The 27,422-nt window shown below is 40.0% G+C and overlaps 1 protein-coding gene across 2 annotated transcripts in view; it reads right to left on the bottom strand.

Moving 5' to 3' along the window:
• Window positions 1-14,114: 14,114 nt before the first annotated feature.
• Window positions 14,115-27,422, bottom strand: part of PLPPR5 (phospholipid phosphatase related 5) — a 132,242-nt gene continuing 118,934 nt past the window's right edge. Inside the window, exon 6 of one of the 2 annotated variants that reach the window (XM_021714910.1) lies at window positions 14,115-16,916. In XM_021714910.1, the coding sequence (XP_021570585.1) occupies window positions 16,884-16,916 (33 nt within the window). In that variant the 3' untranslated portion in view covers window positions 14,115-16,883. The remainder of the gene's footprint in view (window positions 16,917-27,422) is intronic. The other variant, XM_008062858.2, reaches the window with a different exon arrangement.

The following is a 27,422-nucleotide window of genomic DNA, read 5'->3' on the forward strand; positions in this document are numbered from 1 at the left end:
CTATGAGAACTTTTGGTTCTTGGCTAAAGGAGAATTTTTACTGTCTAGTATTTCTAGTTCCTCAGTTTTGGAATAGCTAATATTTTACTGTTAAGAACATCTTCCTCCTTACAGGTGATAGCATTAGTTGAGGACACCCCCAAAAACAAAGATTGACTATAGAATAATCTGTGTACAAATGTGCACTATATTTTGAATATTATTCAAAATTTTTTGCCATATAAATTGATTTTAAAAAGTATTTTTGTTCTAGGCTGTTATAAATAGCATATCACAGAGTCTATTTGATATCCTCTGTTTTTCATAATCATCAGGTATTGATTTTAAAGCAGGTATTGATTTATGTAATAAAAATGCCAAGTCCTTCCATCTTATCCTCATCATCTTCTGACCACAGATGCCCCATGTCCCTGTACCCACTTCTGACTCTTTTTCACAGATGCTTTCCATGTTGGGCGCTATAGAATGCTTCTCGTGCTTATAAACAGACACGATTGCTTAAAAGGGGCACCACATGGATTGCTTCAAAAGTAGAGCCACTTTTTGATCTACTTTGACAGACTCTGTCTGCACCTCACCTAGAGTTTACCACAGTGTCCTAGAGCTGAGAATTGAACTTGAATTTGAGCTTCAGTTTTGATTCTCATGGTTTGTGTCACCTAGAGTAAGTTACTAAATTTAAGTGTTACTTGGTTTACATGTAAACTAGGGAATAATAATAATAATAACAAAAGTGATTTGATTAGATGAAAATTGGCTAATGCATGAATGATGCTGGCACATAATAGCACGTGATCAATAAATGCTGACCATTTTGTTATTACTGTCTTTCCATCTTCTTCTCAAAGAAAACATGCTGTTCTTAGTTCCTCACCTATACCCACTACCCTGGTTCCCAGAACCAATCTTGATCTAGACTAGAGCTATGTTGAGTAGATTCTACCTAGACTTTTGGGAGTAGTGATCTATTCCTTCATTCTTCTTTTTCCCTTTTCTCACTTCCTTCTTCCCTCGCTTTCCTTCTTTCCCATCTCTTCCCCCTTTGTCTCCTTTTCTCTCCCCTCCCTTTCTCTCCATTCCCCTATTTTTCTCCTCCTTTTTTTTCCCCAAAAGCATTTATTAAGCATCTATTGTATTATGAGCCATGTACTATTACAGGTGTTGGGAACAGAAGGATGATAAAAGGGTGCCATCCCTTGTAAGGATCCAGGGAATTGATATTTCTGAGTTACTTTAGAATGGCCTGACTCATAGTGCTATAGAAGTGTCTGCTACATAAACTGAATAATAAACCTATCTTCTGTCTCCTTCCCAATGCCTGATCCCAATCCTTGCCCATCTGGTGATCAATCCTGGCTCCACCAGGTTCTCATGCCTGTTGTGATGACAAGCTTAGTGGCTACCCGGATCATTTCAGGACTGAGGCCCAGCCCTGCTATTGCCCACTCTTTTTCTTGTGGGGAGGGGTAGGGGTGGGGAGAAGGTATCAGAGCCTCGGGCCAGCTTGGCAGTTTCCTGCTGCTAGAGTTGTTCAATGCCAGCTCCACTTGGACCTGTCTTGAATTGCATCTTGTCTATGCTCTTGCTTCCTACACTATGCCTCTTGAATCCACACTGCTTTTCATTGGGCCTTTCTGGGATAAACATGTCTCATTTTCTACATCGAGCTTTGGAGTATCATCTTTACCTACCAGATGAGCCTTCCACGCTGGACCAGCAGTGCACACCAGGCCTGCCTCTGACCCCTAGAACCTAGTCTCATCCCTCCCACTGCAGTCACCCAGCAAGCACATCCTGCTCCATCAGAGAGGCATGGGCCTGAGTGCCCTTCACCAGTCTTCATTTTTAATCAATGATTTAAAAGATGTCTAATTCCTAACCAATATGTGAGTATGTGAATGAATAAAGAGAGGCTGCCCAGACATTGTTAGGAATGACTGATAGCTGAGAATAGATGAAGTCAAAGCCATGGTAGGCATGTCTGGCTGTGACCCGCAGATAGCTCATCAGAGAAGAGGATCCACTGACTAATCATTGAAAACAGTTTCTAAAAATTTTAATGTGAGCATTATCATTATTGTTGTTGTTGCTATTTTGAGTTGAGGGTCTCATTCTGCCACCCAGGCTCAACCTCCTGGGTTCAGGTAATCTTCTCACCTCAGCCTCCCAAGTAGCTGAGATTACAGGTGCATGTTGTCACATCCAGCGAATTTATTTTTATTTTATTTTTGTAGACATGAGATCTCACTACGTTGCCCAAGTTGGCCTCTAACTCCTGTGCTCACACAATTCTCATACCTCGGCCTCTCAAAGTGTTGGGATTACAGCCATGGGCCACCATGCTGAGCTGCATTAAGCAAATTTTATTTTAGAATAGTTGTAGGTTTACAAAAAATTTGAGAACATAGTACAAGAGGATTTCCTTATGCCTGAGTATTATATTATCCTATTGTGAATATTTTATATTATCACGGCATGTTTTTTCCCAGTTAATGAGTTCAGGGATACATCGTTATTAGCTAAAGCCCGTACTTCATTCTGATCTTAGTTTTCACCCAGTGTCCTTGTTCTGTGCTGGGGTTCTATCCGAGATACCATACTACGTTTACTTGTCTTGTCTCAGACTCTTCTTGGCCCTGACTGTCTTCCAGACTTTTCTTGTTCTTATGATCTTGACAGCTTTGAGGAGCACAAACCGGGTATTTTGTGGAATGTCTCTCCATGGAGATTCGGTTGATGTTTTTCTCATGATTTGACTGGGTTTATGGCTTCACGAAGACCACATAGTCAGTGTCTGTCTCATCAAATCATGTTAAGGGTACATATATCGACCTGACTTACAACTGATAATATTAAGTTTGATCACCTGGCTATAGTAGCATCTATTAGGTTTCCCTTTGTAAAGATACTCTTTTTCCATATCATTCTCTCTGGAAGGAAGTCAGTATACGTAGGCCACTCTAGGGAATGAGGAGTTATTCAGACCTCTCTGAGCTGGTGTATCTACCTAAATTATTCACAATTATGCTGCACGGATTTGTTGATTCTCCGCAATTTATTACTTTTGCAATTCAATCATTTACTGTGTACATAAGGAATCAATGGTATTTTATAGAACATTGGGCTATATTACCTGTACAACAGTAAATTATTTTGTTGCTTAAATTGCCCCAGCTTTGATTGGAACATTGGGAAATCTTTTGTTTGAGCACTATGTGCCTTTGGCATAATCTCATCATGTGTGATGGGTCCAGGACACACTACCCCAAAATGTGACCTGGCACTTGAGAAGGCAGACATGGAAGGCCATGTTCACCTTCTCCTGTCCCTTTTCCCCTGAAGCAGGTTGCCAAACCTTCATCCAGGGGCACTCTCCCCAAACCTGGTAGAAAGAAACACCCTCATCCTCGAAGACCCCCAAACACCAAGAAGAACCTGAGTCTTGCTAAGGTCCTCCCAGTTCATTGACATTAGATCATAGTTCTCTCATCCAATTGATCTTCCTCACAAATGACCCTTTTCATCAAACATAAGCGTACAAGGACACAGGTGTCCCTATTTCTGTGAGTCTTCTTCTGAAGTCTGAAGTCTGTCTCCTGTGCCATGTCAAACTTCTTATGTATGTGCTTTCCTCTTGTTAATCTGTCTTTTGTTACAGGGGCCTCAGCCATGAACCTTTCAAGGAATAAGAAGAAAATACTACTTACGTGTGTGTGTGTGTAGGTGTGTGTGTGTGTGTGTGTGTGTGTGTGTGTGTGAACATGCATGTGTGTGTTGATCACTTCACTGTTCTAGGTTCATCATGTGTATTTTCTTTCCCAGCCCTAGACCCAGCCATTTCTTTGGGAAGCCCTTCCCAAAAGGCAGGATGGTATTAAAACCAATATACATTCACTGCATGTGTGCAATGCTGCTGGGTATAGTAGCTTCTGTGTCATTCCCTTTAGGGCAACAACGAGGGAGACTGAGGTTAGACTCAGCCTTTGCAAGGGAGAAATAGACAAACTTTTGCCCCCTTGGCAGAGGAGTGAAGGAGAAGTGAGAGATAGGCAGTAACAGGTAAAGAATGGGCCAGAGGAAATGAGAGCCGCAGGCCGAGTGTGGGTGGTCACCCAGAGGCATATCTGTAGCCAAGAGCAGAGACTCAACGACAAGGGGAAATGTCAGACATAGGATAGGGACAGATGACTGGTTAAGGAGATGAACTAATTTATCTGGAAAATGACAAAGAAACAAGATTTTGTTATGGTTTTCATTAATAGTTTGTGGGGAAACATGACAAATTAAAAATATCAAAAGTAATTATGCATAAACTACTTGATAACTGTCTTTACCTTTACTTTTTTTGGTAATAACCTTCAGAAGAGCTTCCAAATACATGTCATGATGGTATTTAGATGGTGCACTTGAGCATCTCAGAGCATGAACACTGTTACCCATCTTACCCCTCAGAACCGTCCTGTGAACTGAGATCAGTGTTATTCATCTCCATTTTATAATAAGGGGTTCAGGAACAGAATGTGAGTGCTCTAGCTCACTCCCCTCCTTTCTAGCAGTGGAGATAAGACTGAAAGCTGGGCATCCCTACTCTCAAGCTTATGTCTTTCCACTGCCTACCCCAGGACTTCTTAAGGCAGGACTCCTGATATTTCAGGTCACTCCACGATTTGTGGTTGGAGCTGTCCTGTCTGTTCTGTCCTGGGATTGTTACACAGCATCTCTGGCCTCTATCCCCCGGGTGTCAGGAGTACACCTCCTTCCCCCAAGCTGTGACAACAAAAATGTCTCTAGACATGGCCAAAGGGTCCCTGGAAAGCAGACTTGCCCCTACTAGAGAACCACTAGCTTAGCTCAACATCCACTTCTAAGCAATGAAGACACAGATGCTTCCTCCCAGACTTCGGCAATGTAGATATCAAATGCCTTCATATTTTAAGTCCACATTTTACTGTAGTGTTTTAGAAGTACGTCCTGGCTGATCATGTCAGTCACTAAGTTTCGGGATGTGGTTGTTTAAGACAGAGGGCATCATCTACAGCAGTAATTTTATATAGACATCACAAAAGTGCCAATGTTAGGATTATGCATTAGGATAGAATAAAGTTAAGTCAAAATAGAGCACATAGATGTTAGAATCTCAGTCAAGATCAAATCCATTGGGTGGGGAGGCATTGTTCTCTGGGGTTCTTTTAATTGTATTTCTGAATGCATGGCATAAATTTTACTGTAGAATTACTGGTTAAACATTTGACAGAGGTAAAGGAATGATTGAAATAAATTTTTTAATTACCTCTAATTTGCACATTTCAGATTTTACTCTTCCATGCTCTCTTTTAATCTCAAACATTTACATATATGATTTTTTACATAACAGTAATCATAAGGTATAATTTGCATCCTTTTTTTAACATAACATTATAATGTAGACATTTTTCCTGTTGCTACATAATGTCCATAATTATCATGTTAATGACTCCATAATATCCTATGTAATTGGTAAACCATAATCCATTTAGCCATTCCCCTATTGCTGTGTATTCAGGTTGTTTTTGCTATCATAAATAACACTGCAACAATTGTCTTTGTGATTATTAAATTATATGACTTTTGGAGACAGATTCACAGGAATGAAATTACTGAGTCAGGGTTATAACCATTTTAGTGGCTCATGAAATGTAACGCCAAATTGCTTTCCAAAGGGATTTCCACTGTCAGCAGAAATATATGTTTGCATCAGTTATATGGCATCCTTGCCAGAATCAGGAATTTTAGTCTTTTCTTTTTATGTTTTATCATTTAATTGTTGCAAAATTCCTTTTGGGTCATCTGTTGTTGATGCCAATGATCTAGAGTATTGGGAGAAAGAACAAAATGTACTGGGTGCTCACACATGCCATGGTTGTGCTAGACCTGCCTCCATTGCCTAAAATATCTGTCGCCCCTGCCTCTGCCTCCCTGCCCCGGTGTCTCTCACGATCCTTACCATGTTTCTCTTTTCTTCATGACACAAGTGTCTGAGATTATCTTATAAATTTATGTTCATTTTTATTTCTCTGAAATGAACACCCGCTGGAGGCAGGATCTTTGTTCTGTGCCCTGCTCTGTGGTTGGTGTCTGGGACTGTGCCTGACACATAGCAGGTTCTGGTTAAACATTGTTCAGTGAGTAGATGAAGGGCTGAGTTGATCACTCTCATTCTGAAGGATGGCCACTGGGTCTGTCTGTAAGTGTCGGGGTGCTGGTTTTCCGTTTCTGGTACCTCCCCACGCTGCTGTAGTCTGGTATGGTCATGTGGCTTACTTTGGCCAATGGCAGCTGAGCAGAAGCCATGTGCGTTTTTCTGGGATGGAACATGTAGGAGCCAGACAGTGTCATCCTGGGCCTCTTCCCTCTGCCACTGTTAGTGCCTATGGTCCAAATAGTGTCTCCTCTGCTTGCCTGGATCTCCATTTAGGATGGCTATTAAAAAGTCAGAGCCCCCAAACAACACCTGACAGACATGCAGCATGAACCCCAAATAAACATTAATTACTTGGGGCTGAGATTTGGGGTTTCCTGTTGCTATAAAAGTAGCTAGTCTAACCTGATTGGGAAAGAGATCAGTAGGTTTAAATAATATGGTCTAAATCACAGAGGTGGCTGGGCACGGTGACTCACACCTGTAATCCCAGCACTTTGGGAAGCTGAGGCAGAATGATTGCTCGGGCCTAGAGATTCAAGATCAACCTGGGCAATATAGTGAGACCTCATCTCTCAAAAAAAATCAGCCAGGTATGGTGGTACACACCTGTAGTCTCAGCTACTCAAGAGGCTGAGGTAGAAGGACCACCTAGGCTCAGGAGGTTAAGGCTGTGGTGAGCTGTGATCTTGCCACTGCACTCCAGCCTGGGTGACAGAGTGAGACTCCAACAAAAAATAAAGAAACAACAACCAAAAAACTCCCACAGAGCTGGCAGAGAAGCCAAGATTCAAACCTGGTATTATCTCTGCCTTTTCTGGTATTCCAGAATACCATAGGAGATAAATAGGAGTTTTCAAATGCTAGGGCACACAAACTGGGTGGCATGAATAACCAAAATGTATATACCTCTGTTCTGGAGACCAGAAATCCAAAACTGAGGTTTGGGCAGGTCAATACCTTCTGAGGGCCACAAGAGGACCTATGCCTCGCCTGCCACCCAACATCTGGGGTCTGTAGCCATCCTGTTCCCTGGCTTGCAAAGCAAGGCCCAGCCTGGCCTTCGTCACACAGCATTCTCCCTGTGCATGTGGGTCTGCATCTGAGTGTCCCCTTTTCATAAGGACACCACCCACATTGGAGTAAAGCCCACCCCACTACAGTATACCTTTGTCTTGACTAATTATAACTGCAATTACCCTCTGTCCAACTCAGCTCCCATCCTGAGTTGCTGAGGGTTAGGACTTAAGCATATGAATTTTAGGAAAGCACATTTAACATATAATAGTGAAAGCAGAAGTACTTGCTTGGTCTATTACCCAGAATAAAATTGTATATATATAATATTTATATATATTTCTATAAAAACCCTACTTCAAGATATATATATATCCTATTATATATATATCTTATTTTAAGATATACTTACTTGCAACAAACATATAATCATAATCCCACTTATGATGACCAGATGACTTTAATTTGAACCACAGAGGGACATCTGAAATCAGAAACCTATATATATAGATAGATAGATATAGATAGATATAGAAATAGATATGAAAATAATTTATATGTTTTATACACACATGTGCTCCCACACATGTAAATATATATTAAAATTTAAAAGTAAATACCATGAGTTTATACCAGGATATAAACAGTATAAGTAATTATGTCAGCATGTAGGTCAACCTGGATGGAAGAACATTTTACTATTATTGCTTTTGTTATCCTTACAATATTCCTGGAAAGCTGTTGAGTTAGAAAGCACTAGCAATAATGAAAAAAAGAGATTTGAAAGATAGCAATATTATTTTTTAAACTATATATTATTAAAGTGAACAGTGTTAGTGTTTCAATTGACAGTGGCCCAGCTGTTATGTTTGTATGTCTTCAATATTTCAAGACTGGAACCAAGTACTCAGATTAAATAGAAAGGCATTCGAAATGGCATGAGCCTGGTCCCAGATGCTGTCACCATATATCTTATGAATTTCCCACTTAGATAGCAAGTTCACATCATTTGACTTATTGGGCATAATATACAAGTTGTTCTCCTGCAACACAAAGCACTGAATCATAAATAAAGCCAGCTAGCTAAGAGAGCTGGAAATTTTCTTAGCATTGAAGTTTCACATTCAATCATTGCCACTTAGGATCCCAAAGGTTTAAATTTCATTTACCGTAAAATTGTTGGAACTCTGCGCCATATGCTACAATCATTCTCTAAGAGAAAAAACACAATTATTTGACATCTATTTAGGCTCCTTCAGATTATGCTTCAAAATGACATCTGAAAATCTCATGTTTCACTTTTTTTACTTTCAGTAGTGAGAAAAATTATGCCCGACTTCAAGATATATTCACCGACAACAAATATACAATTATAACCACATTTTGGATGATGGAATGATTTTAATGGAACCAAAGAAAACCATCTGAAATCAAAGAGACAGTCAGAGTAATGACCAGAAAACCACCTATTACAAAGTCCTTGCATTCTATATTATAAGAGAGAGACAGAGTCCATTTCAGCCCAATCAACTTCATCTTAAATAGAATAGCACTATGGTTATTAATGTTATGTTGGCATCCTTTAGATGAAATTTTAAGACAGTGGATAGCTGTCATGGACTGAATTGTGTTTTCCCACCTAAGTTTGCATGTTGAAACTCAAAGCCCCAATGTAACTGGGTTTGGAGTTTAGGGAAGCAACTCAGCTTCAATAAATCCTATAGAACCATTGTCCTTATAGAAAGAGGACACGACATCACACATCTCCCGTTCCGTGGGTGCACGGAGCAAGCAACTGTCTGCAAGGAAAGAAGGGAGCCCTCCCAGGACACCAACCCGCTCAGACCTTGGTCTTGGACTGCTGACTCCAGAAAAGTGCAACATACAATTCTGCTGTTTAAGTCATTCCACCTGTGGTATTCTTTCACAGCAGCCTATGCTGACAAATCAGCAGACTGGAAGTCCTTGAGAGAGTTTCTAGGAGAGATTGTTTTCAAGACAAGAAATAATGAGAATTAACAGCAGGGGGCAGAGAAAGCCGTAGACAGGTAAACAGAGAAAAAAACCAAATAATCGCAGTTTCTGAGATTCTTCAGATCAAGGAAATAAACTCTCCTGTATAACTTGGTGTAACTAACTCTCCAGAATTTTACTTATTAGAGTACCCAACAATGATGGGATATTCAAGAGGCTTGGTAGGTGAAATTATGTATATGCATGTGCTGAGCCGGAATGTAAGCAAGATGATTTTAAAAGAACTTTTAGAATATCAAGCACAATTAATTTTGAAAAAATTCACTTTTCCTTGGAATAGCAGAGGTGACATTCTAATACAAATACTTTTCTATCCATTGATAAGACCGATATTTTTATATTTGGTCATAGAAAAATAAGGGACCAAATAGCCACAGTAAAAATGAATCTAATAACTAACTTATGACACTACTAGGCTTTTATTGCTGTATGTTAACATAAAGTATAGACAATATTTCTTTTAAAAATAAAACTTACATATATATGGGTTTCATGCATATTTAGGGATATATATATCAGTATAAATATCTTCTTATATATACATACAGACAGGCAGTCCCTACTTTGTATAGTATTGTGGGACTGAAATAATGACCATGCAAAATAATTTTAATAAGCAATGGAAGAAGTTATAATTAATTTGCTGCATTCAAGCATTTTTTTGTCAGACTATTAAAAACTCTTACTGACAGTTTTAAGTGTGTAGAAAAATGAAAAAAAAAATGGCCAAGCTAACATTTATTCCATACCCTGTGATTTAAAATAGAAACATTGAGAATTAAATGTTCTCTTTCTTTGTAAACATTTTATCAAGAGCAGTTGTGCTATGGACTCGACGTATGTGTTTCCCACAAAGCTTATATTGATGCACTAATCCCCAATGTGATTAGTGGGGCCTTTGGGTGGTCATTAGTGTTAGATCAGGTCATGAGTGTGGGACACTCATGGTGCAATTAGTGTTCTTACACAAAGAGGAAGAGGCCAGAGTTTGTTCCCTCCCTCTCCCCTTCCTCCCTCTCTCCCTTCCTTCCTCCCTCCCTCTTCTTCTCCTTTTCTCCCTCCCTGTCTCCCTCATTGGTCTGCAAGCCAGCAAGAAGGCTCTCACGAGAACTCGACCATGGTAGCTTGTACGCTGATTTCAGATGTCCTAGTCTCCAGGACTGTGAGAAATAAGTGTCTATTACAGCTGTGCACCACACGCCTATGCTGGTCCCATAAGATTATGCTACCATATTTTTTACTGTGACCTTTTTCTGTGTCACACAGATGCACAAATACTATCATGTGAGTTGCCTACAGTATTCAGTCCAGTCACATGCTGTGCAGGTTTGCAACCAGGAGCAATAAGCTACACCATGGAACTGGGGCATGTAGTAAGTCACACCTTCTGTATTGTGCAAGTTATGTTGTGAAGTTTGCACAAGGACAAAATTGCCTAACAATACATTTCTTAGAACACATTCCCATCTTGAAGTGATGCATGACTATATTTAAGCCACTCAGTTTAGGGTATTTTGTCATTGCAGCCCAAGCTAAGACAAGTTTGATCAGTGTTTGCCACCAGCTTTTTGTCCTATAACTTGGAGAAGTTTGGATCAGCTACTAATATTTTATCCTTTGCACTTCTGATGTTGCAAAGTATCTCCAAGAACTCCTTTAATATGACAAATCTTGTCAGAGTCTCTCCCTCTAAGACATCGTCATCTTTTTCATCACAAGCTTTTTCCTTATGTATTATCAATAAACTCACTTTCACTGTCTCTCTGGTTGAGTTTCCAGAGTCTCTTGGACACCAGTGGCAGTGTCCACACTTCCGAGGTTAGCTATGTTTGTATAACTCTACCATGCCAATCAAATTTCATTTTTAGAATTATCACCTTTTTTGACTTTGCTGCAGTTCCATCTTTGTTGACCAGATCCTGTTACAATTATACATTTCTGTGAAATGTCACATGGATGTATTACTGGGAGACAAGGAGTCATCACGACTACATGCTTTGCTGCCTGTGCATGAACAGAATAGCTAGTGTGCAGTGATCAACCACTGGAAGATTCTGAAAAAGGTGGCATGACTGGGATGTGGCCATCTGTACACGTTTATAAACTAATGTGTGGATGGAGGAGCCAGCAGCAATTTGCACATTGTATCGTTACTCCCAGGTAATATACCAATAACTAAGATTTGAACGCTTTTGTTGGGGGAGTACTATTAGTTAACTAGGCCATGGTAATTGAAATTTCTGAAAAACAGAAATACACAAAGCAATCACATGCATACACACAACACACACACACACTAGTCAATGGATCATAACCCGGTCTTATATTTCAGTTATTTTCCTATTTTTTCTGCCTAGACTTTTTCCTTCTCTATTTCTGCTTGTAAATTATGGTCTCTTCCTTTATTATTGTCTGGAAGAGAAGACCTAGGAAGTTCTCTAAACAAAAGTTTTAGCAAGTTCCTTTTTGCTCTCCATGGATAGACAGTTCTCTGGCCAGTCTGTCACAAAAGCATTTTGGGACATAGTTGGTGATAGGTAGGGTGGCCATCTTTTTTCAGATACAATAAGCTTGCTTTCTAATGTCATTCGTGGGTTTCTCATACTTATAAGAACACATCAGTAGTACACAAGTTGACAAACTGAACTCTGAGGAGCACTTGAATATGTTTAAGGTTTAGCAGCAAAATAAGTCTGTGGTGGATCGAATGAAAGAATGGCTGTGCTCTCCACCTGTCTCTGTGTCCACCCATTTGTAGTGTGACTTGGTAGCTCCTCCCCCACTCCTTGAATCTGGACTGGGCTTGGAACTGGCCTTGGTCAACTGAATGAGATGGCCAAGTGACAACGTGCTAGTGCATTGCATGCTTCCACTTGCTCGGGCCACTCTGCCAAAAACCCTTGCTTAGCATGATGGAGTTTGAGAAACCACACAGAACAGAATGCAGTTGTCCCAAGAGAAGTCATCCTGGACTGGCATACAGCCAGACAACTCTCGTGTTGTGTAAGAGTCCAGTCAAGATCAATCAGAACCTCTAGTGTGATCACGGATGCCTAAATGAGCTCAGACCAGAAGAAGGACTCAGCTGAGCCACAGACTAGTGAGGGCTAGGGGATGCTGATCATCATCACATAGCGCTTTTGGGCTTTTCCATTTTAGCAACAGTCAAATCATGCAACATCGTTTGTGGAGTCACTGCCTTTTTATTCATGTCAGCTGCGGCTGTGATCTATTATAAAAATGTCCTTTGCTTAGTTCGCAGAGTGAGTGGCGGGTCGAGTCTGAGCCACGTCCTCCTGCTGGGACTTTAAATGGACCTCTCAGGGTGGTGGCGTCAGAGGTGCTGACGTGTACAATCCGGACAGGCAGTGCTGGGGCTATCTCTCCAACAACTGTGTAGTCAGCACATTGAAAATCACCTGGTGTACAGTCATTCCATATGTGTGAATGAATGAGGGCTGAAAGTGCTTCACGACAAAGAGTGCTATCTCTAGGGACACCCAACTAGAATCCAAAGCATCTCACTATTTTGGAAAGGTTTTCGTTTTTTGTTTTTTGGTTTTTTTTTAAAAAAAAGAATCTTACAAGTATACCTTTTTTCATCCTTCTGAGAAGAAAAAAAAATTCCCTCTTTCCTACAAGTGATATCGATTCAGTAAAAAATGAAAATGAGAACACATATATAAATGCAATACCAAGAAAGTAATCAGGCCAGGAAGGCCTCTGTCAGTTTCACCCTTATGAATACACCCTGAGACAGGAGCTTTGAGTTTTCATCTGAACGCCAGATGGCTGTGCGTCCACTCAGCCATCTTTTCATATCTGAAGCTCTTTGTGAACAAGGCTGTGGATATGCAAGAGGGTAGTCTGAGTTTAGAATCAGATCCTATGATCCACTCACGGCTCACGAGACTTGGGATAGGGAGAGCAGACGTATTATTTTATTAAATGTTGACCACGTCCTGATGCAGTCAGACTAAGAACCAGCTATAATCTAAAGTAAAGGGGATAGGTAAGAGGATTTTGAATACTCATATTTTTCTTAAAAGAGATTCATGCACTTAAATCAGGAGAACGTTTCCTTTCTTTTTTTTTTTTGAGTTGGAGTCTCACTGTGTCCTCCAGGTTGAAGTGCAGTGGCACACTCATGGCCACCGCCTCTACTTGCTGGGCTCAGGCGATCCTTCTACCTCAGCCTTCCTACTAGCTGGAACTACAGGTATGCACCACCATACCTGGCTAGTTTTTTGATTTATTATAAAGACGAGGTCTCGCCAAGTTTCCCAGGCTGGTCTTGAACTCGTGGACTCAGGCAATCCTCTCATCTCGGCCTCCCTAAGTGCTAGGATTATAGGCATGAGCCATCACACCCGGCCTGAACATTTTCTTGATTGATATTTTAGAAGAATCATAATTTACAAAATTCATTGCAAAGCCCATTCCTGGCAAATTGTAAGAAGACCAATATTTTCAAAGCATATATATAGAGCCAATGCTATATTTCCAGGGCAACTTTTTAGGGTATGCAATCAAAACTTAATGCATGAGAGGCAGGAACAAGATGGTTTACATCCATTCTTAAGGCCATATTACACATAGGAGGCAGACTATATCGTGGATCATACCTCTGTTTGGTGTCCCAAGGGGTTTCTAGGGGACTGTGATTTGCAAATAAGGATCTCAGGCTGGTGAGATCTCAGGATGGCCTGTGAGATGGAAGGGGTCATGGAGCTGCCAGGGAACTAGTCTAATCCAACCCACTGTGGTCTATTTCCAAACATGCCTCAGTCACTCGGAGAATTCTTTCATGCACACTAACAAGCATTCTTTATTCCTTTACCCAAATAAAGGCCAAAATGCATGAGGAAATAAAATCCAAAATTCATTTTTTAAATTAAATTTTTAAAATTTTATTTGAAAAATACAATACACAGCAGAGAATTATTTTCTCCCTACTGCTCTTTCACAAAGGAAACTGTATACGGTTGATGTAACTGAGATATTTGGCTAGGATCGATCCTGAGAAAAGAGAGGCCCAGTTAGAAGTGGAATAGACAAGGTCTGTCAAAGAAGATTCACCTCTCTTTTAACATAAAAGAGCCTTTTAAGTTATCATAGGAATCAGATAAAACATGTGCAGAATTTCTGCCATGCAAACAGAGACTACTGAAGTTTTCAGGTTGACCAATTTATACTGACCTGGGCCCCAAGTAAGTAGAATAAAAAGAAGATGTCTTTATCAGAAAGATATGTGTTTGCCTGCTAGACTACATATGTACATATTTACATCTCAGTATTTTCTCAACTGTGTTTTTTCAACACTCTCCATAACATGCTCTACTGGCATTTGCCTTATCCTCATGTAGCTTTTCTTTCTTTTCCTGGATTTTCTTCGTGACAAGATCTTTCATTGTGCAATCTTGGGTCCATCATGTTTAGACATTAGAGATGATCTTACTCTGATTCGAAATTAAATATGGATTTTTGAGGAATGTATAACACCGGCATTCAGACCAGGTTTATCAAAGGGCAAGGATATGACACTGACATCTGAACTTACAGCTGGGGCCTACAACAGGAAGATGTTCCTGCTGGTCTACTTGGAAATGAATGTAGAACAGATCTGAGTGACTCCGGATATCTTCCTGGGAATCTCACCTTCTAAGACATTAGGACCATCCTCTGCACTTTCATCTCCAGTAAGTGAATTCCCTATTACTGTTATTGTCTTTAAAATTCTTTAAAGAATCAAGGCACTCAAAGCTTGTTCATGTTCTCAATTTCCAACAGAACTGAATTGCTCTGGGGGTTTGAAATCTTTCACTTTTTTTTTTTTTTTTGGCCCTAATAGAAGTGTTTAACTCTCTCAGTGATGGGAGTAGGGAAGTAGCCACTATCTGGGGAGTAATGAATACTCTTTGGTTATATTTATTTGCTGGTTTCTCTTAAAATGACATAGAAAATGAAAAGTTTACTTTCTTTAGTACTGTCAAGGCTAGAAAGGTTCATTTCAGTCAATTAACTACTGCTCATGTAAGCGTAAGTTACTCAGGGGAGCTTTAACATTGCAAAGTGACTGCTGAGGAGCTCATCTTCCTTACAGCGTGATGATGTTCACCCTTGATGCCACATGCTCAGTGGAAGGGCTATCCTCAGGGACTCTCCTGAGAGGGGCCAGGACCCGAGGGGAGGGTGGAAGAGGTACAGCAGAGTCAGACTTCACTTTTACAAAGGACCCCACATCTAGATGCTCCATGTGTACTATTTTAAAATAGGATGATAAATAAGTTACTATATAGTGGAGATTTGAAAAGTGCTCATTCTTAAAACACACATATTTAAAATATGGCAGAACTTGCCTAGCCCTTTTGGCATTTCTTCATTTTGGGGTCATGGGCAGACAGTTGCCCAGGACCCTACGACCTCTGGAAGGCCTTGGTGTCCAACACCCTATGGCAGCTGTGGTACATTTGGAAGGAACGCGAGTTCAGGGTCAGAAAACCCAAACTTTCGTTTCAGCCATGGCTCTTACTATTTAGAGCGGGATGGTGCACATTATTCACCCTGTCTTGGCTCCATTTTTCTTACTTATAAAAATATAGCCATACCCTGAATGTTTACACCAGGCTATTATGAGGATTATATAAAGTAATAAGTGTATTTTGTAAACTATAAAGTACTACATAAATGCAATGCAAAATACATTAATTATATTTCTAGCATTTGTATAATTTAAATTATGTATCAGGATGTGGCCCTTTCCCCATTTAAATTATGTGAACTCTTAACGAGTAAAAACAGAGCCTTTGACCACTCCCAAGGAGCTGTTACCTGTTGAAAATTATTCAATAAGAAGGTACCAGTGCACAATTTACTCACTTAAACTGCCCTAAATATTGCCTGCATTCAAAAGCCATCAATTAAACCACAATTGTCAGGAGAAGAAGAAGTCCAAATAAATAATTTTTAATTATGATACATTACTTATTACAGTAAAAATTGGCATTTTCCCCTTCAAAAGCAGAAGCACCAGTCTTAGAATGTATAGTAGGAATATTTTAAGTGAAATATAGCATAATATAATGTGCAAACATTATTTTAGTATAGAACATACTTTCTAAAAGTAAAGTAATTTCACACACTGAAATCTGTTAGAATGGAAATAATGTCATGCTGAATAATAAAATAAAAACCCCCATGACTTTCAAAGTCCACTTCAAATTAGGTATGGCATACCCCTGAAGAGATATATGAAAAATTTAAAACACAACTAGCCCAAAATAGAGGGTTTTCGTATATAATTAACAATTTGTGTAGGGGCTTCTTTTAACACAGTCACAGTGGTTCTGTGAGAAACCGAAGTGAATGTTTTATTGGAAAGTTAATTTGCTCATCCGATCATCACATTTTTATTGAGCACCTGCTTTGTGCTCAGCTTTGCGCAGGTGCCGGGGATGCAGAAAAGAAAGACATAGTCCTGCCCTCGGGGAGCTCACAGTCTAGTGGGGGAAGCAGGTTGACATGGACTTGAAAATTATAAAAGTTTTCAGACGACTTTATAAGTTTCTCGTGTAGTCAAACGAACGTTGGGTGTGATGAATGGATGGTAAAAAGGGATGACGTCCAGTGCAGTGACAAACCATCTGCTTCAATATCATGTGACCTCTGCGAAGGCAGTGATGTGGTTCTGCAGAGAGAAGGAATTGTCAAGTGAGTGACTCAGGCTGACGGGCTTGAGAAACATAGAGCACCTTGGCAAATAACCATGCCCTCATACTGGGTGTGGAAGTTGCCAAAACACACATGGTATCAAACTAAGTTCTCTGTATCGTTTCACAATTTTAGCTGCTAATGATATATTCTAGTCGATATTCCTAATCAACCAAACAGATTAAAATGTGATACCTGCTGTATTCAAAATTAACACTGAAATTTAGAGGGATAAAAATGGCAACACCAGACATGTTAATATTCCGTTTGGTGCTAATGGAATTTTAATGCTGCATGTTGGAGTTTTAGATTAATTGCTCCCTGGGAGACAGATGGTGTAGTATGAGGTGGTGAAATTCTCAGACCGAAATGGCATTTGCTAGTTGATAAAAATCTACTTAAATGCTTTATTTTTGATGCATGAATTCAGACTCCAGACTGCAACCTCTGTTGTTTACCTCAATCATATAATTCTTTTCAGAGCCTTTTTACTATTTTTATATTTTTTTAGAAAAGCAACAGAATTGTATACAAAGAAACACTGTGGAATGATTAGTATTTAAATAGACTCAGGCATACAACAGGCATGTCATGGCTGCAGAAACACTGCAGTGAAAAATTACAATTACATAATTAATCATGCCACATAGGGAATTATGTCAAGACCTAACATGACTGACAGCCCAAGCAAATAACAGCAACATTACAAAGGAGTTCTGCCATCACATTACGCATTTTGAATGTTTTTTCTAGAAGCTTTTACATTGGCTTCTTACAGCACAATGATATAATAAATAGAGTTTCATATATTGAATGTATGCCATGACATTTACTCAACATACACGCATGTCTTTTCAAGTTAGATTAAGTGTTTTAATAAGTTAAAATGTATTTAAAATATATGTAAATAAATTAAAATCCATTTTCATTAAATTTAGGCATATTAACCTATATTAGAAGAATATCATTGGCTATAGAGCACTAGAAAAATAATATTAGTAAGAATCATTAGTGAGCAGAGCATGCTGACTTTTTCACTAGCTCCTGATAACATCTTAGAAACTGTAATCTCTTATTTTAAAATGCATAATGAAAATGTCAGGAAACTCAGCAACTCATCTCTCAGTTTTGAGTTTTCCTTACAAAAGTGCAGGCATGACTTTGGGACAAAAAAACTTGTCAGAGTTTATATAATGTACTATGACTGAATAAAAACCATAAGAACTGTGGAAATAATACATCACAGTTTTATTTCCAGTGATCCCACAGGAACTTAAAACTGGTGAACTGAGGAAATACAATTCGATAGAGTGTTTCAGCACAAAATCGCCATGACTGCCACACCTCTGGACAGGACCTTGCACAAAGTAATTGCTGGAAAGGCACTAAGATAGACATGGAAGATTAGTCAGTCAGCGGTCGCTGGTGGATAGGGAAAGGGTAAAGGGGGGCAGGAGAGAGAGAGGAAAGGAGGTGGAAGTGGAAAGAAAGTGGCATTCCTAAGGACATCGACCCAGGCCTCAGTGTTCCTGCTACTGCCCTAGATAACGGAGAATCCATAAGGTTCTTTGAGATGACCTTCAGGATTAGCCATCACCCTGGAAGGTGGAATAAAAGATTAAAGTCCTTAATAAAGCACAGAGATGATCGAAAAAAAACCCACTGAGGACCAATGCAAAGCTCAACAAAAGCAGGGGAAAAGCCAAGCACACACATGCACAGAGAGTGTGGCAAGGAAGGTACAGAAACTGTAGGTGACCACATAATTTACCATCTCAACATGACACATGGAAAGGGTAGGGATGCTCAGCATACACAGGGAAAACAGGCATAGATCAGGACTGCCCCGAATAGGGAGATAAGTTCACTTTATTCTGTGGCTCAAGTGTGCTCCTCCAAAAGCATTTGTTGGACAGTTAAGCCCCAGTCAAATGGTGTTGGAAGGCACAATGAGAGGTGCTTAGACCACGAAGGCTCCACCATCAAGACAAAAGCAATACTGCTATCACAACGGTTGCTTGTTATGAAAGGGTGAGCTTGGATCCCTTCTCCCTCATACTCTCTCTCTTGCCCTCTCTTTGCTTTTCCGCCATGACATGATGGAGCAGTAAGGCCCTGACCAGATCCCAGTCCCTCAGTCTTGGACTTCCCAGCCTCTGGAACCACAAACTCATGAATTTCTTTTCCACATAAATTCCCCAGTTCATAATATTCTGTGGTAGCAGCACAAACCTTAGTAATGAAACACCAAACCTGTAACAGTAAGTATGCTATTGAGATCTAGAAAATATCAGAATTCAGTCTTGGCATCTAAAACCACATGCTTCAGTGGCCATTAGATCTTCCTCTCACTGCCCATGCATTCTACACTGTATCTGCCTTTTCCTTATGCCAAAGCATTACCAAGTTAAACCACAAGGATCATGGCTTGCTTCTAGGCTAACTACATTTTTAGATCCCATGGTTTGGGGGAAAACTCCTGGCTTCTTCCCCCCATTAGCACCCTGTCCATTTCCCAGAATACTTGTTTTAACTTCTGAGGTGATTTTTTTCCTATTGGACTGGGGTTAGAAGGATGCTGATTGGAGCTCATTTTTTTGTTGTTGTTATATATGTGTGTGTGTGTGTGTGTGTGTATATTATATGTATTATTTTAATGATATGGGGTACAATTCAGGATTAGGTATATAAGTGGATATCTTACAGGTAATGTCTGGGCCTGCCTTTGATCCCCACTTTGCTTGGTTTGAGATCAGGTACCCTTATTGAAGTTGTGTTCCACCCCCACCCCGGCAGTATACCGCTACTGCCAATCCCTTTCTTGTAGTATTGTGGTAAATGTTCAGAGTCTGCTTATGAGTGAAAACATGTGAGGCTCATCATTTTAGGGTGGGCGTAGTTAGCAGCAAGAAAATGGATGAAAACCAAACACTACCACGACTCTGTACAGGAAAGAGAAAATGGAGAGAACATTATTCATTGGTCCTGCATACATAAATGAGTATACACGGAGGCCATGCCCTCCGCTCATTCACTTCACTGTCCAAGAGCAAAGGAATCTGTATCATAAGTGAAGAATATGGAGCCTTTACCCCAGTAGGCTTAAAAAAATACATCTAATTCTCTTCTGGCACAGGGGTGTTGTTCCCTGAAGGACTCTATAGAAGAATTACTTAAGTTCTCTTCTACTTATGAGACTCTATGATTCTACATCATACAACTTAACAGCAGCCAGGGGTGCACACATCATCTGAAATACACAGGTGATGTAATTTCTGTGCAGGAAGTTATGCTAATGTTGTCTTCCCCGTCAGCATTTTTCTCAGTAATATAACAAATCGGAATTGCATTTAATATTTTTAGATCAACTGTCCTGAGAAATGGCCTGGCTAGGAGGCAAACCAACTGACAAGAGGTTTTGCTTTTCAATCTGGTTGATTCCCATGGTGCAATACTAAATCTTATTAGCAGATGATAATGTAAGCAAGCAGGAGGCAAACCAAACAACACATGCATTGAGCTTTAATTCAGAGTCACAAGAAGAAAGTGGTGATGCTCGTTGTCAGCATAACTCCTGGAACATTCCACAATTCCACATTCAGAGGTTTATTATGGAGATGACAAAACTGTAGCCCAAAGAGTGAAGATTAGAGTATACCACATGAGGCATCCATTAGAAAGTGTTCACTCAGGTCCACAGCAAACCAGTGGGCAAAATACCGAGTCTAGTCCTTGAGTGCAGGGGTCCTGTGGGAAAACACTTTGTTTCTCCAAAGTTGTTTCTGACTCTTTAATAGCATATTCATTTTTAAAAGCTCTGTGTTCAACATAAACATCTCTATTTTACCATTTATTCTATACTTCCATTTATAGAAATTATACTCTGTAATTTTATTCGGGCACAGTGACTCACGCCCGTAATCCCAGCACTTTGGGAGGCCAAGGTGGGAGGATTGCTTGTGCCCAGGAGATCGAGACCAGCCTGAACAGCATAGTGAGACCCTATCTCTACAAAAAATTTTAAAAATTAGCCAAACATGGTGGTATGTGCCTATAGTCTCAGCTACTCAGGAGTCTGAGGCAGGAGGACTGCCTGAGCCTAGAAGGTCAAGGCTGCAGTTAAGCCATGATTGTGCAACTGAACTCCAGCCTGGGCATAGAAAGAGACCCTGTCTAAAAAAAAATCTGTCTGTCTGTCATCTATCTATCTATCTATCTATCTATCTATCTATCTATCTATCTATCTATCCATCTATCATCTATCATAAATCAATTGATTTCTCTATCCAATCTCCTGTAATTTTAAAACCTGTTATTTCTGACATGTCCTGTATTCATATCCTGTATTCATGTCCTGTATTTCTGACATGAAACTTTCATGATGACTTGTCATCTGACAAGACCTGCCACTCACAATTTCCCTTTGAAAAAAAAATAAGGGAAAATGCAAAAAGAGCCCTCCAGGGAAGGATTTGGGATTATAGCCATAGAAAAACACAAAAGCATTATTAAGGTTTATTTAGTTAAAGAACACCAAGTTCCTATTCACGAGTGAAAAACAAAATGTATCTGAAAGATTGATGACAACAACAGCAAGGGCGAGCTCTGGATCAGAGTTGTGTAGTTGTCAGAAACCTGCACAGAAGGACGCGTCTCCGCACCTGCCCTCACTTCCCAGCCCAAAGACCCATGCCAGTGCGCTGCAGCGCACATACGTTTATTGCCTTAATTGGAGGTGTTCACCGTGGCTGATGCCCATGACCCAGCTGAAGAATCTGGCAAGACAGTCTTTAAAGGACCTTCCCTGTGAATTTTCTTGACCATTCTCAACGAGTTCATTTTGGGACACCTATAAAATGTGTTTTAAATGTTATTTCAATGCTTCTTTGAATGTTGACTTAATTTACTTGAAGTACTGGTTTATTTAAAGTTCTATGTTGATATATTGCTAGAACAATTGCTGAGAATGAATACTGTTCCATTTCCAGTCTTTTAAGATGATTGATGGTCAAAAGCTCTTGTGTTTTAACAGGAGGCTATTGACAATCAGTTTAGGTTTTTATCCTAAATATAAAATGGGGTTCATGCACATGATGTCTCTGATTCAATGACTTATGTCTTTGGCTCTGCTTGCTGAGGAAGCCGTGTGGCAGTGAACTTGGCAGTCAAAAAGTCTGAATGGCAAGTGTTGGAATGTGGACTCCCTCACAAATGAAATTTTCACAAGTAACGCAACCTTTCACAGACCCAACTTTCTCATCTGTGAAATGGACAGAATAATCCCAATTTGAATGGATTTTGATTAAGATTAAATGAGATTAGATACACAGTGGTCTCTGTCCCTACTCAAACATTTCCACCATTCGTTTATAGTTACTTATAAAATCCACAGGAACAAACTATAAATGAAAGTTAAAAAAAGAAAAAGTAAATAAAATTAAACATTTTTTATAATTGGTGAGACATTTTTTTACAAATAAAACTCACCACCTGTCTGACCGTAAAGTACACAATTCTACCAATCTGAGTTAATATCCAAACAAACTTTAAAACCTTTAAAACCCAAGAATGTTTCTTGTAAGATAGGTGAAACCCATTTGATGGCAGAAACCTGATCTGAACCAATGTGAGGCAACATATGGCCTTGTGTTTTGGTGCAGAAATTCCTATCTTTGATTAAAAACCACTGCTCCACAGCCTGCTTGGGTAACCGGATACATATAGTCCTGAAACAAAATATTTTGGGTACTGGAAAACATCCGGCACTAAGGATCTTGGACAAGGAACCATGGTCCAATAATTAATCAGCAATCCTGATGCTGAAGACACAGCCTATGTTTTATACAGGGGATGCTAGATGGGTATTATAAACCGGAATATCATTCCTCTTCATTTCGCTATTTGCTTCCTTAATTTATTATTTGCTTTGCTTATGGCATCTTTTGGGGAGGACAGAGTGGGCAGGAGAGAGAAAAGAGAAAAAGGAGGAACAGGACAGGGGTGTGAGCTCCAAGATTCTACCTACTTTGCACAGTGAGTTTCCCCTCCGGCAGATTGTGAAGTTGTGAGTATTTTAGTCAAAGGAATAATGTTAGAACCATTTAAGAAGAAGCCATTAGTGAAATTCAGACCTGAAACTGTGACACTGATCTTGAAATTCATGTTAAGCAATTCCTTGTTGTTTTCAGAAGTTGAGAAATGGAGACACAAAAGCTAAAACATGGTGGAACTAGAGTTATCTTGGAAAAGAAGACTTTTTAGATGGTGCCTCTCTCTACAGTGGTTCTGCTTCAGTGTAGAGTTTTATATTAGTTCTGAGTTTTTTTTCCATTCAGAAATTTCTTTTTTGTGCTATACAGAAAATGGGGCTAAGAGCTACTTTCTGAAAGAACTTTCTCCTGGAGAGAGGAGAGATTTTTAGGCAGTATCTTCAGATAAGCTAATTAAATTGGAGGCAGGCCCAGTTTTTACTGGAGCATTAGCTACAGATCTTACGAAGTCTTTCCAAGTCCTGGGAAGCCCAAGAAGCTTAAGGCTTTCCACACCGAGTCTTTAGGGGCCTTGGCTCTCAGCTGCGGCTTCATGTTGGAAACCTGGGAGCTTTAAGAAAATACAGATGCAACCCCAGAGACTCGGGCTTAATTGGTCTGAGGCACAGCCTGGTCGTTGGGATTTTTAAAGGCTCTCTGGATGATTCTCATGGACAATTCAAATTGAGGAGCACTATCTCAGGAGGTCTGCTGGCATGGATGGACTCAGGCCAAGTGCTGGCTGCACACCCAGATCGCCTGATTGCCTAATGTGGTGCAGACGCTCAGGCCCAGCCCGGGTTCACTCGTTTGAACCTCTTTACATGCAACCCAGACATGCTGTCTTTTTGCAAGTATTGCAAGCAAGGGGCTCCCTTTTATGCCAGTCTGCGTTCCACTGCCTGAAGCAGCAGAAAAGTGATTAATGAAGTAAGCGTTATCAAAGACATAAAATCAATTCTTCCTTTAACATGCCAGCCTTTCACTGGTAAGAGTGTAGTGCCTAAAAACTCAGTCAACCCCAATGATTCTTGAAACAAATCTTTGAATTCAAGCCTTTTGGGCCCAACAGCACATTCTGTGTCTCGCTCAGAGCTTTGCAATGCATAAAGGTGCTGAGAAAGCCTGCTGCAAAGATGTATTTCCCTTTTACCCAATGTTTCCCAGGTGTGCTGGAACAAAGCTTCGTGTGGGTCTATGAATGTGGACACGTTTACAGCATTTGGCGGATGTGGCATCCAGACAATCTGTGCTCTAAGGTTAGTGATCTCCCTAGTCCAACGACCTTCCTGTCTACCATGCTTTAATCCCATGTTCACAGCCGTGTTCTCAACATCAACCACGTTAAAAATGCAAAGCTCCAAATTCCTTCCTGTCTTGCCTCCCCCACACACATGTTTCTCTGGCCTTGTGGGACTCTCTGGACAGCTGACTGACTCACCTGCACCCTGTGACTCCTATTCCTTGCCCACACATTCCAGACCCTGCCGCTGATGGTTTGAACAACCCGTAACAGCATCTTCGAGGCTCATGTCCCTGCAGTCCTCATCTCACTGGCCAAACAAAACCTTTGCATGAGCTGCTTCCTCCATCTGGACCATTCTCTGTCCTTCCTTGACTTCATCTCTCCCCTTGGATGGTGTGGCAAGCATCGTTCAGTTTAGACAGGCCCCCGCTGATGGGATCTCAGCACAGCCATTGTCATTCTCTCCTCACACAATCCCTCTCTCCCCGCCAGCCACATCTCACTACTTCTTATTTGATATGTGACATGTGTTTCATATATTAGAAATCTGATTATAAATAAAATTCCACTGCCCATAACAACTGATGACAAGAAAGGTAACTCATCAGTAAACTATACCTGGGCTTTGTTGTATACTAGTATTTTAACCTATAAATTTGGCTTCTTCTTGGTTATTTCATTTCTCTTTGATTTTTAAAAGTGCTTTATTTTGCTAAATAAGTGTCCTGTAGCTACTTGACAGAGAAAAATCAGAGGGTGTCAGTAAAGGATCAAGTTTACAACACATTCTCTATAACCAGGAGCTGATTGCTACTCCTCACTGAAAACTTGCTTATTTTTACAAAGAGGCACCAGTTGATGAAAATCTAAATAAGCCATGTTAAGACTCATTTCAGAACTATTAAGAACTATAAGGGCTGCTAGACATGACTCAAATAGTTTGGAATATTCTTTATAAATGTAAACACATGTTTGTTATATAACCCAGCAATCTCACTCCTGGGTATTTATCTGAAAGAAAGAAAAATAAATATATTCACAAAAAGCTGTACATGAATGTTTATATCAGATTTATTCAGAATTGCCAAAAATGGAAACCAATCAAATGTCCTTCAGTTGGTGAATGGGTAAACTATGGTCCATCCATGTCACAGGATACTACTACTCAGCTATAAAATGGAGGGGGAACCCAAATTACTGATCCATGTAATAAAGAAGTCAGACTCCAAAACTCAAAAGGCTACAGACTACAGAACCCCTCAATGTAACATGCTGAGGAAGGCAAAGCTCTAAGAACAGAAAACTCCTCAGTGGTTTCCAGGGCCTGAGCATTGAAGAAGTATTAACTACAGGAGAAGGAGAGGACGCTTGAGTATCACAGACACATTCCTCAGTTTGAGGATGGTGACAATGACATGATTGTATGCTTTTGCCAAGACTCATAAAACTGAGTGCCAAAAAAAGGGTAATTGTACAGGATGCAGATCTTGCCTTAATAAACTCCAATTTAAAAATAAATGAGAACCAAATTTAAAAATAAATTAGCCATGACATTAATGAAGTTTAAAGGATAAGCAGGGTCCAAAATTTGGTTTGTCAGTTATTGAAGTCTTGTTTCAACATCTGATTGTTGCAGTCACAAAAGTACAACATAAATCTAATGAAAAATATTTTAAACATACAAAGTAAAGTGAGATACCTTATTTATTTTTGGCTTCTGGGGTTGGTGGATTATGAAGAACATTGTTGCAGAGGACATACATATATGGATCAAGCCAAAAGACTTCAGAGTATTCAGAGAACTCACCCTTGTTTCAGTATTTCTATCTCGATGAATTGATCTTAAATTATTAACAGGGCCTCAAAGCTACCTAGTTCATGGATGTTTTTCTTAGTATTATTTATAATTGTGGGGAAAATGGAGGCGGAAGCAACTGTCTAGCAGTTGTAATGGTAAGATTATTTACATTGGTTACTGAAAGGGTTTAGTCTTTTTGCCTCAGCATAACCATTAGAAAGTGTTCAGACATTCTACTACAGACAGCAGCCTATCCCATCCCCCCTCAGCAAATCTCCATCAAATGCAAGACCAGGACAACCCAACCCTTCAATTCACTGTTTAGCATAATAATCTCTAGTAAACTTTTAGCTTCCATGTCAAGGCTAAAGATCAAAGATCACCCTTTGGCTGACCAAAGTCATAAAAATAATACTATGACCACCTTTGGTCAAGAAGTTTGTAAATTGCAAATGTCTGAGTTTGTGAATTGCAAATGTCTAACAAGTCTCTTGCAGGGAACCCCCTCCCTCCCAGGGTTAACCAAATCAGTCCTTTGTGACCTGTGTGACTTGAATAAACGCCATCATGGCAGCAATCATATGACTAACCCACCCATCTGCCTGCTGTCCGTCACCTGATGTCAGCACCTGCTCTTGCCTGCTGCCCCTTTGTAATGATGAGGAGCAGACCACCACCCAATCACCTTAGTGATCTTCCCCCATCAAGGGGAATGGTTAAAAGGACTCAACCACAAGCAGCTAGCGGCCATTGCTTTGCTGGACTCTGGTGTGGCCATGTGCTCTTTGAGCTATGGCTGTTGCCATGCTTCCTGGCTTTGGTCTCCTCCCCCACCTTGGAGAAGTGAATCTTCTTTCTCCCTTCTCTCTAATTTACTTTTAAATAAACTTTTCTTTCTTTACCTCTTTGTGTATTGCAATTCTTTGCATTTACTCAGATCTCTGGGTTACTGGTGCTGCTCCTCCCCTCCCCTCGCCTCTCTATCCATCCATCCACCTCACCCTGTCTGGACCCTAACATCACAATATTCTAAAGCACAATTTTATAACATTATGTAACCGCGATTATGAGTTTGAGCTCTAAAGTGATAAATATGGAACACATTTCCATGGAAATGGAAAATATCATTTCCTATTCCTGTTTCAGAACACAGACCAGTTGTGTGACCTTGGGCATGCTACTCAACCTATCTGTTCCTTTTTCTAAAATAGAAATAAGACACACTAAAATGACTTGTATGGAAACTAAAGCGAAGCGTTATATGTGACGCTCTCTATATTATCGCAGACATATATTAAGCTCTAATTAAAGATTAACTTTCACCATTATACTTGATAGGATTATTATATTTATTAATCTCTAATCATATTTATGATGAATTGCTATGTGAGAAAAAGCAGAAAGAGAATA

This window comes from Carlito syrichta, unplaced genomic scaffold (genome assembly GCF_000164805.1).
Source record: "Carlito syrichta isolate Samal-C Ts95f unplaced genomic scaffold, Tarsius_syrichta-2.0.1 Scaffold305869, whole genome shotgun sequence".
NCBI lineage: Eukaryota > Metazoa > Chordata > Mammalia > Primates > Tarsiidae > Carlito > Carlito syrichta.